This window comes from Nicotiana tomentosiformis, chromosome 7 (genome assembly GCF_000390325.3).
Source record: "Nicotiana tomentosiformis chromosome 7, ASM39032v3, whole genome shotgun sequence".
Classification (NCBI taxonomy): Eukaryota; Viridiplantae; Streptophyta; class Magnoliopsida; order Solanales; family Solanaceae; genus Nicotiana; species Nicotiana tomentosiformis.
Window position 1 is genome coordinate 92,727,616 of NC_090818.1, and position 21,857 is coordinate 92,749,472.

Here is a 21,857-nt window from a genome sequence, read left to right on the forward strand (position 1 = left end):
AATAATAAAATTACGACTTTAGCAAACAATTGAAAAATTGCTCTAAAAAGTCGACCCGGGCCCACGTCTCGGAACCCGACCAAAATAATAAAATCCAAATACACATTCGATATCGAGTCCAACCATTTAAGAATTACTCAAATCCGACCTCAAATCGCCTTTCAAATCCCCAATTTTTAGCCTAAGAAGTTTTCCCAATTTTCCCCCAAATTTCCAAATAAAATCACTAATTAAATGGTGAAAACAACAGTAGATTCGTGGGAATTAATCAATAACGAGTTACAATTACTTACCCCAAAGTCCTCTCTGAAACTCCCTCGAAATTGTGCCTCAAATCGAGCTCTCAGAGTCCCAAAATGAAATATGAAATCAGACCCTCAAAAATCCCCTTTTCTCGGCCCCCTCCTCGACCTCCCTAACTTGATGAAGATAGGCATCGTCTCCCTCTAGTTCAGAAGTCCCTTGCCCATCGAGTCGTGACGACACTCGGGCCACCAGATTGAAGGCTTCTTCCTCTTGTTCTCCCTAGGATTCATCCCTCAGCCGATAGAGAGAACTCGAAGGTGGTGCTCGAGCGTTGGTGCTTAATTTGGATTTACGCACCAGCCTTCTCTTTGGTTTTTTCTTCTCCAAGCTCGGAGAACTCGGGGCCCTTTTTCTTTTCTTCTCTTCACCCTGTCTCGGAGCAGGGGACTCGGTGGGAAATCATCGCTACCGGATGGGGGCTTCATTTGGACATCCTTGGATAAACCTGCAAAAGGAAATAAAACAAGTGAGAATTTAATGATGCAAAAGGAAAACCAAATATTACCCAATAAAGAGATATCACCATGCGAATGGGACTCCCATCGGCCCTTTGAAAGCTCGCGCCACGAATGCTCGGAATAAGGCCTTTGTGATACGATGCCCTCGACCCACTCCTTGAGTCTAAGAACTACATTCGGGACCCGAGCAACAGCTGCACCACCACAGAACACCGATAAAAAGGAATTAAAACAACGATAAATTAAATTTTGGAAGCAGAATTATACTTACGTGACATGTTCCACTTCTCGGGGAACGGCATGTGCTTAGCCGGGATCAAGTCCGAGGTCCTCACTCAAACGAAACAACCTAGCCAACCTTGATCCCTATCATCATCAATATTTGAGAACGGGGCTTTACTAGCCCGATGAGCGAGCTTGATTAGTCCCGCTCGGTAGAGTCGGGGACTGTATAAATGCATGAGGTGGTCGATAGTGAAAGGGCATCCTTCGATCTTATTTACAAAGAAACGGAGGGGGATTACGATCCTCCAGAAAGAAGGGTGAATTTGACCGAGTGTTATCTCGTATCTTTTGCAAAAGTCGATGATAACCGGGTTCAAGGGGCTCAACGTGAAGGGATAAGTATAAACACTTAAAAATCCTTCGACGTGGGTGGTGATGGCTTCGTCAGGTCCGGGAACCACCACATATTTGTCAACCCAGTTACAATCCTTTTTGACTTCGGAAAGAATGTCCTCAGTGATCGAGCAGATGTACCTCGAGACCTCCTCGCACCGTCCTGGTACGGAGGAGGGCTTTTCGACCTTAAAATCAACATTGACCGAGCACCCCCCCGGGGATCGGGATGAACATTTTTGGAGGAGGTTCCAGTACTGGTTCCTCGACAGCAGTACGCGAAATGGTCTCTTCGGTAGCTGGCCGTGAGGTAGAAGGAGTTTTTTTTTGGGGAACGGTTTTTGAAGTCTTCGCCATTTCTTTGAAAATGAAGGAAAGGGAAGGAAAAAGAGGAAGTTAAAAGAGTACACTTGATGTCCTGGATGAAGACGGAACAGAAGTTCTTATAAAACGATCTCAAATAACCGAAATATAAGTGCCTGAAAATATTGAGATTGCTAAGGTACGAGGGCGAAAGATTTGAATGTAAAGTTTGAATGAGTAAATAAGGGGGTATTTATAGTTTTTCAACAACGGTTCGCATCCAGGAGTGGCCGACCAGCAGCTAACAAACATTTAATGCCATAAAGACTTGACTGACGAGACGTTTCGACTATTTTGTCATTTCTGTCGCGTGGTGTCGAAGAAAGAATCGGAAGCTCATGTCGTTTCTCGTCGTCTACTCTCCAGAAAATGAGGGGACTATCTATATACGTTCGAAATCGAGCTCGCCTATGACATGGCAGGTTAGGCTCAGAACATGACAACCAAAGACTGAAAATCGACCCCGAGCCCCACCGAGCTAGAACCCGGGGTATGAACGCCTCCCTTCGAGAACATTGAGTCCATAATCCCGGAGTCGACCTTAGCCCCAATCGAACTTGAAAAAACATTGTTAACATAACTAACAGAAGATCGAAATATCCGTGACCGGTCGAATATTACGGCGGGAATCTCGGCGCGTATCAGTAAGGAACCGAGAATCAGTTAATCAAGGAATTTTTACCTTTTATAGAATTGTACCTAAAGTAGGACTCCTCTACTATATAAAGGGGGGTCTAATAATTCATTGAGGACACTGTAACACGCATTCCAAAGCAACATATTATTATTTTCTTTAAGTTCTTATTCTTCTTGATATCGATCGAAATACGTTCGGCTCGAGGGTGGCTAATCTTCCGAGGCTTAAACTGTTTAATTCGTGTGGTTTGCATTTACTTTATCATTATCTATTTCAATTGCAATCTAATTTATCATTTTGTGTCAAGTTAATCTACGTATTATTAAAACAACTTACAAATTCAATTATTATCCGATTTTGAAGGTAAACAAAAATTGGAGGAACTTTTTTTCTCTGAATTTATATCTACTTGTTTTACTTTCTTGGTCAGGTCTAAAGGTCTAAGGGGAAGATCTTTTCTTACTCTTAGAATTTCTTCGTAGAACAAAATGGAACTCATTTGTAAGGTCCTTTTTTCCTTCTTTTTTTTTTTTTTTTCCTCTCTCTCATGTGTAAGGTTTATAATCTCGTCTAATTGGAGCTCAAGTATGACTTTTCTTTAAGTGTTTGGGGGACCCAAACGTCACGTTCACGAGTTTGGCTGTTCATATATATAATTCTATTTGGTTATTTTATTGTCAAAGGGAGCATTTTTAACTAAATGAGACTTTATCATTTAACTTAACATATCATGCGTGGAATAACCTTTCTCAAATAATTCCTTTGTTTCTTTATTAGAATACTAGAGCGCGTATATATATATATATATATATATATATATATATATATATATATATATATATATATATATATATATAAAGCTATGTTAAATTAAAAATTATTTTTATCACATTTTAACCTAAAGTTTCAAGTTTCTTGAAATTACAACACCTTATATTGTTGCCAAATTAACCCTAAGATATGTCACTTTTATACAAAATTTTACATGAAAATTTTATGAACCAATATAATGATTCTAACTCTGTTTCAATTTATATGTCATAGTTTGACTTGACACGAAATGTAAGGGAAAAAAGACTTTTGTATGCGATAATATTTGTGTGGCTTTAAGATTTCTAAAACTTTTGATCATAAAAATGCCATAAAATTTTTTAGGGCTATAAAAGTTTGCCATTAAAGGTAAAATATGAAGTTCAAGTTAAATTATTTTTAATTTAGAAAGATGTTATTCTTTTTGAAATAAATTAATAAGAAAGTAACGTTATTCTTTTTGGAACAGGTGAGTAATATATATATACACACACTAGATTCTCCAAGTTACTACTAATTTTTTTTATATTGCTGGAATTAAAGAGAATTTATAAATAATTATTTCACATTATTAACACTTAACATGAGAGGTAAAGATTTAAAAATAACTTCTCTGGTAGATTGTAACTGGTACTGAAAAAAACTACATAAGTTGAAGACACAAATACGCGCCTGGTACTTGAATGATAGATATCAGTAGACTTCCAATGGTGTTTATCCTGCCTCAAGTACTTATATTATTGCCATGTTGGGGATTTTAAATAAATCTGACGCTTCAAAATTGGTTTGGGTGGCTTCGTCTTTGCCTAGCTAGGCACATATTTTTTTCCCCCCTTTTGTTGGCTAATAAGCTCTTGACCAAAGATAGATTGTTGCTGATGAACATTCCATATGAAATGTGAACTGCTGTTTATGTGAAGAGGATGATCTAGATACCCATTAACACCTCTTTATTTACGGATTGCAGGTGGATTTCCACACTCAAAAGAGAAAATGCAAATTTGGACAGGGTATAATATGCACAGATGGGAGTATCAGACACTTTGGCTTGCATCAAAAGGAAGCACTCGAACAAGTTTAAAAAATTTGCAATGGTCTATCATACATAAAAAATTTAGTTATACGCAGATACAACAAGAAGTTAGAGTGAGGATAGATATTGTATACGGTGAAAATCGGTTTCGACCTTCGTATGATTGGTCAAGATTAGAACATAATGGACCGAATAGCGTCTTCATAATATCGAGATGAGATCTGAAGCCAGGTTACCGAGCTCGAGTTTCAGAAACCGATCAAATACCGAGCTCGAAGTTATTATCGAGCTCAAGTCCAAATCAAACTATGATGTGAAGCGGTGTCATCGAGCTTAAGAGCCAGAGACCGACCAATATCGAGCCCGAGTCGATACCGAGCCCCGAGTCAATATCGAGCTCGAGTCAATATCGAGCTCGAGTTAATATCGATCTCTAAATCTGGAAATCGACCAATACCAAATCCGATCAAGATCGAGCCAAGAGACAAGAGCCGTTACAGCCGCACTAAGGGAGAGAATCTCGGCGGGAATTAGGGAAAAACTAATCTATCATGGGATCCCCACTATGTATTTGTAATTATATCTAAAGTAGGATCCCTCCACTATAAGAGGTATGGCTATTATTTCTGTAGGGGAGGAGACATTAAGGCACTCATACACTCTCATATTCAGATATTATTAATATTCATAGAGAAATACAATAGAGATTATCCTTTATAAGCTTTACACATAAATCATTCTCCATTCAATTTGGTTTGTATTTCATTCTTTACAGTCAATATTCGACATATTTTTACTTACTTTTCTGATTTGTACCAAGTTATACCACATACTCTTAGAACTGCATATAAAATCAACTATATCTATTTTTCGGATAAACAGTTTGGCGCCCACCATGGGGATAAGGATAACAGTAGTTATTTGGTATGAATCTCTGCAAAACACACCATTTTACACTTGCTCTTGGAGTATCTTTGATTTCGGGTTGAAAACGACGAATTCTCAATTAATGGCCCTACCTATCAACAACGAAGTTGACCTTCAAGATGAGTACAACAACTTAACCCCCGGGGGTGAAAGGCCACTCGTCGATCTAGTTGGCGCTCGGGTCGAAGAGCCAATATACGTTAATTAACATGTGGCCATCGAGGCGGACCAATATTCCGACCCTGAAAATAGCATTCATGGTAGAACTCGGTCTGCAACTCGAAATACCCAAAATGCTGAGGAAAACGGAATCAGCTTGCGTATGATTTTCGAAATGTTGCAAGCTCAACAAGTAGCAATAGCCTAGTTGCAGAGCCAAACCCAGGCACTGACCAGACTCGAGCCCAGTCCACCCCAAGAAGTCACCCACAAAACAGGGCCAGCTATAATAAGGTCAAATGAGCAAGAATCGGGGACTAGTCCCGAAATTATTAAGATGTTCGAACAACTGACAAAAGGAATAGAGTCAGGAGAAAGGAGGATCGAAGCGAATGACAAAAAAGTGAAAACATATAACTCCGGGGTTGATCAGATCCCAGGGGCACCACCGATATTGAAGGGCTTAGATTCCAAAAAAATTGTACAAAAGCCTTTCCCCCCGAGCGCGGCTCCTAAACCAATCCCAAAGAAGTTTCGCATGCCCGAAATTCCTAAATATAATGGAACGACCGACACCAACAAACATGTCACCTCTTACACATGTGCCATTAAAGGGAACAATCTAGAGGATGATGAGATCGAATCTGTATTATTGAAAAAATTCGGTGAAACCCTATCAAAGGGAGCAATGATATGGTATCACAATTTACCGTTTAGCTCTATCGATTCTTTTGCTATGCTTGTGGATTCTTTCGTAAAAGCACATGCCGGAGCCATAAAGGTCGAGACCAGGAAGTCGGACCTTTTCAAGGTAAGGCAGAAGGACAACGAGACGCTAAGAAAGTTCGTATCTCGTTTCCAAACTGAACGAATGGATCTATCACCAGTCATTGACGATTGGGATGTACAAGCTTTCACTCAAGGACTGAACGAGCAGAGTTCGATGGCTTCAAAACAGTTGAAGCATAATTTGATCAAGTACCCGGCTATTACTTGAACCGATGTACACAATCGATATCAATCGAAGATCAAAGTTGAAGACGACCAGTTGGGGTCTAGGTCCGTTATTAAAAGGGACATCGACCAAGAACCGAGGTCAAACAAGGATCGATATCGGCCGTATAACGGATATCGTAGGGGTAGCGAACCTTCACGTAATCCCGTACGAGGTGAAAGGAGAAGTGATTAAGGCCAAGGGTCTCGGGGGCTGATGAACAGGAATGCGTTCGACAGGCATACCGGACCTATGGAAGCACCACGGTTATCAGAGTATAACTTCAACATTGATGCACCGTCCATCGTGTCCGCTATCAGACGCATCAAAGATACTAAATGGCCTTGACCTCTGCAGACCGATCCTGCCCAGAGAAATCCCAATCAAATGTGCGAATATCATGGCACTCATGGCCACAGAGCGGAAGATTGCAGGCAACTAAGAGAGGAGGTAGCCTGGTTATTCAATAAAGGGCACTTTCGAGAATTTTTAAGTGACAGGGCCAAAAACCATTTCAAAAACAGGGATTTCAGTAGACAAAACGAACAAGAAGAGCCACAACACATCATCCATATGATCATCGGTGGGATCGATATCCCTCAAAGGTCGGTGCTTAAACGCACTAAGATGTCGGCTGTAAGAGAGAAGCGACCTTGAACTCGGTATTACGCATCCATAGGAACCCTATCCTTTAATGATGAAGATGCAGGAGGAATTATGCAACCTTACAACGATGCACTGGTAATATCTGTACTTATGAATAAAACTCAAGTTAAGCGTGTGTTAATTGATCCAGGTAGCTCGGCCAACATTATTAAATCAAAGGTCGTAGAGCAGCTCGGTCTACAGGACCAGGTCATGCCCACAACCCTGGTTCTAAATGGATTCAATATGGCATGTGAAACTACTAAGGGCTAGATAATTTTGCAAATAAACGTGGCCGGAACCATCCAAGAAATGAAGTTTCACGTAATCGAAGGCGATATGAGGTACAACGCCCTTTTTGGAAGACTATTGATCCACAATATGAGAGTTGTACCTTCAACCCTCCACCGGGTTCTGAAATTCCCAACATCGGAGGGAGGTTTACGGAGAACAACCGGCCGTAAGAGAAATGTTTGCCATCGAGGAAGAAATTCTGATATCTTCACTATCGTCGACAAAAGGATCGGACTCGAAGGGGGAACGTGATACCAAATAGCAATCACAAACGCCAGCTTCGACCCAACTAGAGAATCAGAAGACTAACGAAGATGATGAACATGGGGTCCCTCGATCCTTCGTGGTCCCCGATGATTCCGACGCTACCCAATCAACGATCGAAGAACTGGAGCAAGTCATACTAGTCGAACATCTGCCCGAACGAAAGGTATAGCTGGGCACGGGGTTAGATCCCGAGCTCAGGAGAAAGCTTATTCAATTTCTTATAGCTAACATAGACTGTTTCGCTTGGTCCCATCTTGACATGACAGGGATCCCACCGGGAATCACCACTCATAAGCTAAGCTTGGACCCAAAATTCCACCTGGTAAAACAAAAAAGAAGGCCCCAGTCCGAGGTCAAACATGCCTTCATCAAAGACAAGGTAACCAAACTTCTTAAAATAGGGTCCATTCGGGAAGTAAAATAACCCGAGTGGCTAGCAAATATGGTGGTAGTCCCTAAAAAGGGTAACAATTTTAGAATGTGTATAGATTATAAAGACCTGAATAAAGCATGCCCTAAGGATTCTTTTCCTTTGCCTAATATCGATCGCATGATCGATGCTACGGCCGGTCACGAGACTCTCAATTTTCTCGATGCCTATTCCGGGTACAACCAAATACAGATGAACCCGGAGGATGAGGAAAAGACCTCATTTATCACTAAGTATGGGACTTACTGTTATAATGTAATGCCATTCGGCCTAAAAATGCTGGTGCAACTTATCAACTCCTAGTAAACAAAATGTTCGAGAAGCAAATAGGAAAATTAATGGAGGTTTATATTAATGACATGTTAGTTAAATCCCTACGAGCAGAGAACCATTTAAAGCATTTGCAGGAAACTTTCGACATACTAAGGGAGTACAATATGAAGCTCAATCCCAAAAAATGTGCTTTCGGGGTAGGCTCGGGCAAGGTTCTCGGTTTCATGGTGTCAAATCGAGGAATCGAGATTAACCCCGATAAAATCAAAGCAATCGAGGACATCACAGTGGTAGATAATGTAAAGGCCGTACAAAGGCTAACAGGATGGATAGCTGCCCTGGGACGATTCATTTCGAGATCCTCGGATAAGAGCCACCGATTTTTCTCTCTGCTTAAAAAGAAAAGCAATTTTGCATGGACTCTGGAATGTCAGCATGCTTTGGAAGAGCTAAAACGGTATTTATCGAGCCCTCCGTTGCTTCATACCCCGAAGGCAGAAGAACAACTTTATCTGTATCTAGTTGTCTCGGAGATAGCGGTAAGTGGAGTCCTAATTCGAGAAGAACGAGGTACGCAATTCCTTATTTATTATGTCAGTCGAACTTTAGGTGAGGCAAAAACTAGATATCTACACTTAGAAAAATTAGCTCTTGCTTTAATAAGTGCCTCTAGGAAACTAAAACCATATTTTCAGTGCCATCCGATACATGTTATAACAATTTATCCTCTACGAAATATTTACACAAACCTGAGCTTTCAGGCCGATTGGCCAAATGGGCCATAGAGATCAGTGGGTACGACATCGAGTATCGATCTCGAACCGCTATCAAATCTCAAATCTTAGCGGACTTCGTGGCTGACTTTACGCCAGCCTTCGTACCCGATATTGAAAAAGAATTACTGATAAAATCGGGTACCTCTTCGGGAGTCTGGACTAGGGGTGGCATGTGGGCCGGTTAGGACCGGGACCGGCCCAGGACCGCAAGCCCACATGGGCGGTGGGCCTAAACGGTCCTAACCGGATAGGACCGGGACCGTAAGGTGGTGGGCCGGTCTCATAAGGGAGGCCCGCGAGACCGGGACCATTTAGGACCGGGACCGGCTGAGAAGTGGGCCGGTTCAAGCGGTCTTAAACGGACCCAACGGATAATTTTAAAAAAAAAATTGACCGTTTGGCCATTTAAAAACTAGCCGTTTGGTCTGCCAAAATAGTCGTTGGCTATTTGCAAAATAGCCATTTAACCCTCCAAATTTTGTTTTAACCCCAAACTTTTTATAATTATACTTTTTCCCTATTTTCAACTATAAATACCCCTCATTCTTTTATTTTTCTCACAAAATCATCAATCTCTCTCAATCTCTCTCTAATATTCTTCTATAATTGCTTACTTAATTGTTATAATTTGTGCAAAATTGTGAAGTTGGTGAATTGAAGTCTTCAAGTCTTCAACGATAATTATTTTTCAACAAGTTGTTCGTCAATTCGGTAAACTCGTTCCAACTCTTAAGTTTTAATATTATAGTTTTATTTGTTTTATTTACTTTGCTTGATTAATTAAGATGGCTTATTCCCTAAAAATATGTTTAGTAAAAATAAGAAAAAATTCAAGAGTGGTGAATCTAGTGGCCAATCTGTTCCTCCTCCACTTCCCCCGGCTCCCAAGCCGAAATCGGTTCTAACGAGAAGCCCGCGAAGCCCGGGACCGCTTAGGACTGGCCCGCCTAGGACTGGCCCACTTAGGACCGGGACTGCGAAGCCCACTTAGGACCGGGACCGCGAAGCCCACTTAGGACCGGGCCCGGCCCACATGCCACCCCTAGTCTGGACCCGCTTTACGTACGGTGCCTCGAACGCAAAGGGGTCCGAACTGGGCATCGTACTAAAATCGCCCACAGGTAATGTAGTTAGATAGTCTATTAAAACTACAAATTGATTAACAATGAGGCCGAGTATGAGGCCATGATTGCAGGTCTCGAACTAGCTAGAAGTTTGGGAGCCGAGGTTGTGGAGGCTAAATGTGATTCCCTCCTCGTGGTAAATCAAGTCAACGGGACTTTTGAAGTCCGGGAAGATCCAATGCAGAGGTACTTGGATAAATTGCAAGTGACTCTACACCGATTTAAGGAATGGACTTTGCAACATGTACTTCGAGAGCAGAACAGTGAGGTAGACGCTCTTGCAAACTTAGGTTCGTCGGTCGAGGATGACGAACTCAACTTGGGGACTGTCGCACAACTCATGAAATCGGTAATCGAAGAAGGTCTAACCTGGGATTGGAGAAACAAATATATAGAGTACTTCAAGAACGGGAAGCTTCCATCAGATCCAAAGGAATTGAGAGCTCTACGGATAAAAGTTGCACGGTTCACCTTATCCAATGATGGAACGCTATTTAGAAAGACGTTCGATGGTCCACTGGCAATATGTTTGGGACCGGGAGATACCAACTACATCCTAGGCGAGATTCACGAGAGCACTTGTGGGAATCATTCAGGTGCCGATTCATTGGTCAATAAATAATCAGAGCAGGATATTATTGGGTCGATATGGACAAGGATGCAAGGGAGTTCGTTCAAAAATGCGACAAATGTCAAAGACATGCGCCCATGATTCATCAACCCGGGGAACTTCTCCACTCGGTCCTATCTCTATGGCCTTTCATGAAATGGGGGATAGATATCGTCGACCCCCTCCCATCGGCCCCAGGTAAGGCTCAGTTTATTTTATTTATGACTGATTATTTCTCTAAATGGGTTGAAGCACAGGCTTTCGAGAAGGTCAGAGAAAAGGAAGTGATAGACTTCATTTGGGACCACATCATATGTCGGTTCGGGATGCCATCCGAGATTGTATATGATTATGGAAAGCAATTCATCAGAAGCAAAGTAACTAAATTTTTCGAAGACCACAAAATCAAAAGGATCACATCGACACCTTATCATCCCAGCGGGAACGGACAGGCCGAATCGATAAATAAAACTATCATCCAAAATCTTAAGAAAAGATTAACCAACGCTAAAGGAAAATGGAGAGAAATACTACCCGAAGTCCTATGGGCATACCGCACAACATCGAAATCCAGTACCGGAGTGACACCATTCTCGTTGGTTTATGGCGCCGAAGCTCTTATCCTGGTTGAGGTCGGAGAACCTAGCATCAGGTTTCGATATGCAACAAATGAGTCGAATAACGAGACAATGAACACAAGCCTAGAATTATTGGACAAAAAATGAGAGGCAGATCTCGTATGATTAGCCTCCCAAAAATAGTGGATCGAAAGGTATTATAATCCAAGAACTAATCTTCGATTTTTTAAAATCGGGGACTTAGTGCTAAGAAAAGTCACCCTCAACACCCTAAATTCAAATGAAGGAAAACTGGGTCCAAACTGGGAAGGACCGTATCAGGTTCTCGAAATCGTCGGAAAAGGATCCTACAAGCTCGGTGTAATAAACGACAAACAACTACTAAGCAATTGGAACGTGTCGCACCTAAAATGATACTACTGTTAAGGGAAGACCCTCCTATGTTCATTTATGTTTCGAAATTAACCCTTGTAGGTGTTCGACCAAAAACAGGGATGGATTATTCAACTCGAAGCCTTTAAGCTTGAAAGCACGCGTTGCACTCTTTTTCCCTTAGACCGGTTTTGTTCCAAATGGGTTTTTCGGCAAGGTTTTTAACGGGGCAACCATTGATCATGCTAACTTAGAACAATTCAATAGTATTTGAGGCCTCTTTACAATCAATCTCGAATACTGGGGGTTATTACCCTCGAGTATAACAAAACAAATTCGATTATCAAGTTCGATGCAAGGAAGTTACTTTGTGACAACAGGGTTTCGATAGGAAAAATTGTAAGAGCTAAACGATCAAAACGAACCATGCTTGTGTAGTTTACTCGATACCTGGTACAAAACATGAACACATGTACAATGACATAAAGAGAAATTTCTTCTTTACTGATATCTCATATCTTAGAATCTATCCTCTATTTCATGATCTATTATGCAAACAGGCTTAAGGGCCGACCATTACCCCATAAATCGGGGACTGCCAACCGAAATATCAACGAGATCAAGCCCCACATAAGTCTACGGGCTACATCACTTCGAGTTCGAGCAAAACTCTCAGTCGACCATAATGCCTACGGGCTACATTACTTCGAGTTCGAGCAAACACTCACTCGACTACTAAGCCTACGGGCTACATTACTTCGAGTTCGAGCAAACACTCACTCGACTATAAAGCCTACGGGCTACATTACTCTGAGTTCGAGCAAACACTCACTCGACTATTAAGCCTAAAGGCTACTCTTACTTCGGGTTCGAGCAAACACTCACTCGACTACTAAGCCTACGGGCTACATTACTTCGAGTTTGAGTAAACACTCACTCGACCATAAAGCCTACGGGCTACATTACTATGAGTTTGAGCAAACACTCACTCGACTATTAAGCCTAAAGGCTACTCTTACTTCGAGTTCGAGCTAACACTCACTCGACTACTAAGCCTAAGGGCTACTCTTACTTCGAGCTCGAGTAAACACTCGCTCGACCATAAAGCCTACAGGCTACATTACTTCAAATTCTAGCAAACACTCACTCGACTATTAAGCCTAAGGGCCACTCTTACTTCGAGTTCGAGCTAACACTCACTCGACTACTAATCCTAAGGGCTACTCTTACTTCGAGCTCAAGCAAACACTCGCTCGACCATAAAGCCTAAGGGCCACTCTTACTTCGAGTTTGAGCAAACACTCACTCGACTGCTAAGCCTAAGTGCTACTCTTACTTCGAGCTCGAGCAAACACTCGCTCAACCATAAAGCCTACGGGCTACATTACTTCAAGTTCGAACAAACATTCACTCGACTATTAAGCCTAAGGGCTACTCTTATATCGAGTTCGAGCAAACACTCACTTGACCGTAAAGCCTAAGGGCTACTCTTACTTCGAGTTCGAGCAATCACTCACTCGACCATAAAGCCTAAGGGCCACTCTTACTTCGAGTTCGAGCAAACTCTCACTCGACTGCTAAGCCTAAGGGATAATCTAACTTCGAGTTCGAGCAATCACTCACTCGACCATAAAGCCTAAGGGCCACTCTTACTTCGAGTTCGAGCAAACACTCGCTCGACTATTAAGCCTAAGGGCTACACTTACATCGAGTTTGAGCAAACACTCACTCGACCGTAAAGACTAAGGGCTACTCATACTTCGAGTTCGAGCATTCACTCACTCGACCATAAAGCCTAAGGGCCACTCTTACTTCGAGTTCGAGCTAACACTCACTCGACTATTAAGCCTAAGGGCTACTCTTACTTCGAGTTCGAGCAAATACTCACTTGGTTATAAGGACTACAAGGTCCGACTTCGATCAAATTGCCTAAAGCCCCAAACTTATGAAAACTTTCATAAGGCATGAATGAAACGAAATCTACATAAGGCAGAGAATAAAACAAAGACAAGTTGGGAAAGGAAAAGATCTTTATATATATAAGAGTATTTACAAGGTCTGATCAGGACCCTACACAAAAAGATCAAAATGGAAAAAACCCTAAGTTTCATGAATATCTCTCGGGGCAGTCTATTCTTCATCGGGCTCCTCCCCGCTCTCAGACCCACTCTTGCTCTCATCATCATCATCATCATCAAAAGTCAGGGCTCCAGCATCGACTTCAATTTCTTTAGCCTTTATTATATCTTCAGTAAGGTCAAAACCTCGAGCATGGATCTCCTCGAGGGTTTCCCTCCGAGATTGGCATTTGGCGAGTTCAGCAACCCAATGTGCTTGAGTTTGAGCGGTCTCGGCTACCTCTCCCGCTTGTACTTGGGCGGCTTCAGCATCGGTCCGATAGACAGCCACGATTGCATTCGCCTCGGCCTTTGCTTTCTCGACCTTAGAAAATTCGGAAGCCAACCGAGCTTCGAGCTCCTATATTTTTCTTGCTTGAGCCGAGCTCTTCTAATTCATGCCTTGAAGGTTACTTTCAGCCGATGATAATTGGGCTCGAGCAGTCTCTTTCTCTGCAGCAAGACGATCGATACCTTCTTTCCATCCCAAGGACTCCGCCTTTATCGTGTCGTCCTCCTCACGAAATTGCTCGATCCTCTCTATCTTCTGCTACAACTGTGAGATTGAAATGTTAGCAACCGTTCCCAAGTCGAGCCCATGAGCTTTTAAAATTTTCATTACCTCCTCGATCAGGTCTGTCTAATCTTGGTCAGCCTTGGCTAACTCGGCTCAAAGATCTTTAATCTTTTCCTCTTTCTGCCCACTAAGAAGTTTGAGGGCATTTCTCACCTCCAAAAGACCTCGGAAGTCGGCCTCTCATCGGCTCAGCTCTGCCCGAGATTTGGAAAACGCCTCTTGATGAAGAGCTAAAGCCTATATGAAAAAGAGAAAAAGTTATGCAGAAAATGGAAAAATATGACATCAACAAAGGGAATCGAGACTTACCCGATTCAGGGATCGTTGAGCCTCAAAGAAAAGACCCGATGCATCACTCGGGCCGGCAGAATACTCGATACCGATAAACAAATCACGAAAGTGGTCCTCTCCCTCATAGGCCCCGTCAACATCGAGGGTCCCCAAAGCTCGGGCTTCCCGAATCGCCCCTTCGGAAAAAGCATGGAGAGTAGGCGAGTCTCCGATTACGAGATCCTCCCCGCTCTCAGACCGACTCTTACTCTCATCATCATCATCATCATCATCATCGGAAGTCGGGGCTCCAGCATCGGCTTCAAGTTCTTTAGCCTTTATTATCTCTTCGGTAAGGTTGAAACCTCGAGCATGGATCTCCTCGAGGGTTTCCCTCTGAGATTGGCATTTGGCGAGTTCAGCAACCTAATGTGCTCGAGTTTGAGCGGTCTCAGCTGCCTTTCTCGCTTGTACTTGGGCGGCTTAAGCATCGGCCCGATAGACGGCCATGATTGCATCCGCCTCGGCCTTTGCTTTCTCGGCCTTGGAAAATTCGGAAGCCAACTGAGCTTCGAGCTCCTCTATTTTTCTTTCTTGAGCCGAGCTCTTCTCATTCATGCCTTGAAGTTTACTTTCGACCGATGATAATTGGGCTTGAGTAGTCTCTTTCTCTGCAGCAAGACGATCCATACCTTCTTTCCATCCCAAGGACTCCGCCTTTATCGTGTCGACCTCCTCACGAAATTGCTCGATCCTCTCGATCTTCTGCTACAACTGTGAGTTTGAAATGTTATCCACCGTTCCCAAGTCGAGCCCATGAGCTTTTAAAATTTTCATTACCTGCTCGATCAGGTCTGTCTAATCTTGGTCAGCCTTGGCCAACTCGGCTCGAAGATCTTTGATCTCTTCCTCTTTCTGCCTACTAAGAAGTTTGAGGGCATTTCTCACCTCCGAAAGCCCTCGGAAGTCAGCCTCACATCGGCTCAACTCTGCCCGAGACTTGGAAAATGCCTCTTGATGAAGAGCTAAAGCCTATATGAAAAAGAGAAAGAGTTAGGTAGAAAATGGAAAAATATGACATCAACAAAGGGAATCGAGACTTACCCGATTCAGGGCTCGTTGAGCCTCGAACAAAAGACCCGATGCGTCACTCGGGCCGGCAGCATCCTCGATACCGATAAACAAATCACGAAAGTGGTCCTCTCACTCATGGGCCCCGTCAACCTCGAGGGTCCCCAAAGCTCGGGCTTCCCGAATCGCCCCTTCGAAAAAATCATGGAGAGTAGGCGAGTCTCCGATTATGGGATCCTCCCCGCTCTCAGACCCACTCTTGCTCTCATCATCATCATCATCATCATCGGAAGCCGGGGCTCCAGCATCGGCTTCAAGTTCTTTAGCCTTTATTATCTCTTCGGTAAGGTCAAAACCTCGAGCATGGCTCTCCTCGAGGGTTTCCCTCCGAGATTGGCATTTGGCGAGTTCAGCAACCCAATGTGCTCGAGTTTGAGTGGTCTCGGTTGCTTCTCTCGCTTGTACTTGGACGGCTTTAGCATCGGCCCGATAGACGGCCACGATTGTATCCGCCTCGGCCTTTGCTTTCTCGACCTTGGAAAATTCGGAAGCCAACCGAGCTTCGAGCTCCTCTATTTTTCTTGCTTGTGCCGAGCTCTTCTCCTTCATGCCTTGAAGTTGACTTTTGACCGATGATAATTGGGATCGAGCAGTCTCTTTCTCTGCAGCAAGACGATCCATACCTTCTTTCCATCCTAAGGACTTTGCCTTTATTGTGTCGACCTCCTCACAAAATTGCTCGATCCTCTCGATCTTCTGCTACAACTGTGAGATTGAAATGTTAGCCACTGTTCCCAAGTCGAGCCCATGAGCTTTTAAAATTTTCATTACCTGCTCGATCAGGTCTGTCTAATCTTGGTCAGCCTTGGCCAACTCGCCTCAAAGATCTTTGATCTCTTCCTCTTTCTGCCCACTAAGAAGTTTGAGGGCATTTCTCACCTCCTAAAGCCCTTGGAAGTCGGCCTCACATCAGCTCAGCTCTGCCCGAGACTTGGAAAATGCCTCTTGATGAAGAGCTAAAGCCTATATGAAAAAGAGAAAAAGTTAGGCATAAAATAGAAAAATATGACATCAACAAAGGGAATCGAGACGTACCCGATTCAGGGCTCGTTGAGCCTCGAAGAAAAGACCTGATGCATCACTCGAGCCGGCAGCATCCTCAATAATTTTGCAAATAAACATGGCCGGAACCATCCAAGAAACGAAGTTTCACGTAATCGAAGGCGATATGAGGTACAACGCCCTTTTTGGAAGACCGTTGATCCACAATATGAGAGTTGTACCTTCAACCCTCCACCAGGTTCTGAAATTCCCAACATCGGAGGGAGGTTTACGGAGAACAACCGGCCGCAAGAGAAATGTTTGCCATCGAGGAAGAAATTCATATATCTTCATTATCGTCGACAAAAGGATCGGACTCGAAGGGGGAACGTGATACCAAATAGCAATCACAAACGTCAGCTTCGACCCAACTAGAGAATCAGAAGACTAACGAAGATGATGAACATGGGGTCCCTCGATCCTTCGTGGTCCCCGATGATTCCGACGCTACCCAATCAACGATCGAAGAACTGGAGCAAGTCATACTAGTCGAACATCTGCCCGAACGAAAGGTATAGCTGGGCACGGGGTTAGATCCCGAGCTCAGGAGAAAGCTTATTCAATTTCTTATAGCTAACATAGACTGTTTCGCTTGGTCCCATCTTGACATGACAGGGATCCCACCGGGAATCACCACTCATAAGCTAAGCTTGGACCCAAAATTCCACCTGGTAAAACAAAAAAGAAGGCCCCAGTCCGAGGTCAAACATGCCTTCATCAAAGACAAGGTAACCAAACTTCTTAAAATAGGGTCCATTCGGGAAGTAAAATAACCCGAGTGGCTAGCAAATATGGTGGTAGTCCCTAAAAAGGGTAACAAGTTTAGAATGTGTATAGATTATAAAGACCTGAATAAAGCATGCCCTAAGGATTCTTTTCCTTTGCCTAATGTCGATCGCATGATCGATGCTACGGCCGGTCACGAGACTCTCAATTTTCTCGATGCCTATTCCGGGTACAACCAAATACAGATGAACCCGGAGGATGAGGAAAAGACCTCATTTATCACTAAGTATGGGACTTACTGTTATAATGTAATACCATTCGGCCTAAAAATGCTGGTGCAACTTATCAACTCCTAGTAAACAAAATGTTCGAGAAGCAAATAGGAAAATTAATGGAGGTTTATATTAATGACATGTTAGTTAAATCCCTACGAGCAGAGAACCATTTAAAGCATTTGCAGGAAACTTTCGACATACTAAGGGAGTACAATATGAAGCTCAATCCCAAAAAATGTGCTTTCGGGGTAGGCTCGGGCAAGGTTCTCGGTTTCATGGTGTCAAATCGAGGAATCGAGATTAACCCCGATAAAATCAAAGCAATCGAGGACATCACAGTGGTAGATAATGTAAAGGCCGTACAAAGGCTAACAGGATGGATAGCTGCCCTGGGACGATTCATTTCGAGATCCTCGGATAAGAGCCACCGATTTTTCTCTCTGCTTAAAAAGAAAAGCAATTTTGCATGGACTCTGGAATGTCAGCAGGCTTTGGAAGAGCTAAAACGGTATTTATCGAGCCCTCCGTTGCTTCATACCCCGAAGGCAGAAGAACAACTTTATCTGTATCTAGTTGTCTCGGAGATAGCGGTAAGTGGAGTCCTAATTCGAGAAGAACGAGGTACGCAATTCCTTATTTATTATGTCAGTCGAACTTTAGGTGAGGCCAAAACTAGATATCTACACTTAGAAAAATTAGCTCTTGCTTTAATAAGTGCCTCTAGGAAACTAAAACCATATTTTCAGTGCCATCTGATACATGTTATAACAATTTATCCTCTACGAAATATTTACACAAACCTGAGCTTTCAGGCCGATTGGCCAAATGGGCCATAGAGATCAGTGGGTACGACATCGAGTATCGATCTCGAACCGCTATCAAATCTCAAATCTTAGCGGACATCGTGGCTGACTTTACGCCAGCCTTCGTACCCGATATTGAAAAAGAATTACTGATAAAATCGGGTACCTCTTCGGGAGTCTGGACTAGGGGTGGCATGTGGGCCGGTTAGGACCGGGACCGGCCCAGGACCGCAAGCCCACATGGGCGGTGGGCCTAAACGGTCCTAACCGGATAGGACCGGGACCGTAAGGTGGTGGGCCGGTCTCATAAGGGAGGCCCGCGAGACCGGGACCGGCTGAGAAGTGGGCCGGTTCAAGCGGTCTTAAACGGACCCAACGGATAATTTTTAAAAAAAAATTGACCGTTTGGCCATTTAAAAACTAGCCGTTTGGTCTGCCAAAATAGTCGTTGGCTATTTGCAAAATATCCATTTAACCCTCCAAATTTTGTTTTAACCCCAAACTTTTTATAATTATACTTTTTTCCTATTTTCAACTATAAATACCCCCTCATTCTTTCATTTTTCTCACAAAATCATCAATCTCTCTCAATCTCTCTCTAATATTCTTCTATAATTGCTTACTTAATTGTTATAATTTGTGCAAAATTGTGAAGTTGGTGAATTGAAGTCTTCAAGTCTTCAACGATAATTATTTTTCAACAAGTTGTTCGTCAATTCGGTAAACTCGTTCCAACTCTTAAGTTTTAATATTATAGTTTTATTTGTTTTATTTACTTTGCTTGATTAATTAAGATGGCTTATTCCCTAAAAATATGTTTAGTAAAAATAAGAAAAAATTCAAGAGTGGTGAATCTAGTGGCCAATTTGTTCCTCCTCCACTTCCCCCGGCTCCCAAGCCGAAATCGGTTCCAACGAGAAGCCCGCGAAGCCCGGGACCGCTTAGGACTGGCCTGCCTAGGACTGGCCCACTTAGGACCGGCCTACTTAGGACCGGGACCGCGAAGCCCACTTAGGACCGGGACCGCGAAGCCCACATAGAACCGGGCCCGGCCCACATGCCACCCCTAGTCTGGACCCGCTTTACGGACGGTGCCTCGAACGCAAAGGGGTCCGAACTGGGCATCGTACTAAAATCGCCCATAGGTAATGTAGTTAGATAGTCTATTAAAACTACAAATTGATTAACAATGAGGCCGAGTATGAGGCCATGATTGCAGGGCTCGAACTAGCTAGAAGTTTGGGAGCCGAGGTTGTGGAGGCTAAATGTGATTCCCTCCTCGTGGTAAATCAAGTCAACGGGACTTTTGAAGTTCGGGAAGATCCAATGCAGAGGTACTTGGATAAATTGCAAGTGACTCTACACCGATTTAAGGAATGGACTTTGCAACATGTACTTCGAGAGCAGAACAGTGAGGTCGACGCTCTTGCAAACTTAGGTTCGTCGGTCGAGGATGACGAACTCAACTCGGGGACTGTCGCACAACTCATGAAATCGGTAATCGAAGAAGGTCATGCCGAGATAAACTCCACAAGTCTAACCTGGGATTGGAGAAACAAATATATAGAGTACTTCAAGAACGGGAAGCTTCCATCGGATCCAAAGGAATTGAGAGCTCTACGGATAAAAGTTGCACGGTTTACCTTATCCAATGATGGAACGCTGTTTAGAAAGACGTTCGATGGTCCACTGGCAATATATTTGGGACCGGGAGATACCAACTACATCCTAGGCGAGATTCACGAGAGCACTTGTGGGAATCATTCAGGTGCCGATTCATTGGTCAATAAATAATCAGAGCAGGATATTATTGGGTCGATATAGACAAGGATGCAAGGGAGTTCGTTCAAAAATGCGACAAATGTCAAAGACATGCGCCCATGATTCATAAACCCGGGGAACTTCTCCACTCGGTCCTATCTCTATGGCCTTTCATGAAATGGGGGATAGACATCGTCGACCCCCTCCCATCGGCCCCAGGTAAGGCTCAGTTTATTTTATTTATGACTGATTATTTTTCTAAATGGGTTGAAGCACAGGCTTTCGAGAAGGTCAGAGAAAAGGAAGTGATAGACTTCATTTGGGACCACATCATATGTCGGTTCGGGATGCCATCCGAGATTGTATATGATTATGGAAAGCAATTCATCAGAAGCAAAGTAACTAAATTTCTCGAAGACCACAAAATCAAAAGGATCACATCGACACCTTATCATCCCAGCGGGAACGGACAGGCCGAATCGATAAATAAAACCATCATCTAAAATCTTAAGAAAAGATTAACCAACGCTAAAGGAAAATGGAGAGAAATACTACCCGAAGTCCTATGGGCATACCGCACAACATCGAAATCCAGTACCGGAGTGACACCATTCTCGTTGGTTTATGGCGCCGAAGCTCTTATCCCGGTTGAGGTCGGAGAACCTAGCATCAGGTTTTGATATGCAACAAATGAGTCAAATAACGAGACAATGAACACAAGCCTAGAATTATTGGACAAAAAATGAGAGGCAGATCTCGTATGATTAGCCGCCCAAAAATAGTGGATCGAAAGGTATTATAATCCAAGAACTAATCTTCGATTTTTTAAAATCGGGGACTTAGTGCTAAGAAAAGTCACCCTCAACACCCTAAATTCAAATGAAGGAAAACTGGGTCCAAACTGGGAAGGACCGTATCAGGTTCTCGAAATCGTCGGAAAAGGATCCTACAAGCTCGGTGTAATAAACGACAAACAACTACTAAGCAATTGGAACGTGTCGCACCTAAAATGATACTACTATTAAGGGAAGACCCTCCTATGTTCATTTATGTTTCGAAATTAACCCTTGTAGGTGTTCGACCAAAAACAGGGATGGATTATTCAACTCGAAGCCTTTAGGCTTGAAAGCACGCATTGCACTCTTTTTCCCTTAGACCGGTTTTGTTCCAAATGAGTTTTTCGGCAAGGTTTTTAACGGGGCAACCATTGATCGTGCTAACTTAGAACAATTCAATAGTATTTGAGGCCTCTTTACAATCAATCTCGAATACTGGGGGGTATTACCCTCGAGTATAACAAAACAAATTCGATTATCAAGTTCGATGCAAGGAAGTTACTTTGTGACAACAGGGTTTCGATAGGAAAAATTGTAAGAGCTAAACGATCAAAACGAACCATGCTTGTGTAGTTTACTCGATACCTGGTACAAAACATGAACACATGTACAATGACATAAAGAGAAATTTCTTCTTTACCGATAT

At 43.1% G+C, this 21,857-nt stretch overlaps 1 protein-coding gene across 1 annotated transcript; it reads left to right on the plus strand.

The window, feature by feature from the left end:
- Positions 1-10,175: 10,175 nt before the first annotated feature.
- Positions 10,176-10,736, plus strand: LOC138896010 (uncharacterized). The gene has a single exon (XM_070180784.1). It carries the CDS (start codon positions 10,176-10,178, stop codon positions 10,734-10,736), a length of 561 nt encoding a protein of 186 aa, XP_070036885.1.
- Positions 10,737-21,857: the final 11,121 nt, after the last annotated feature.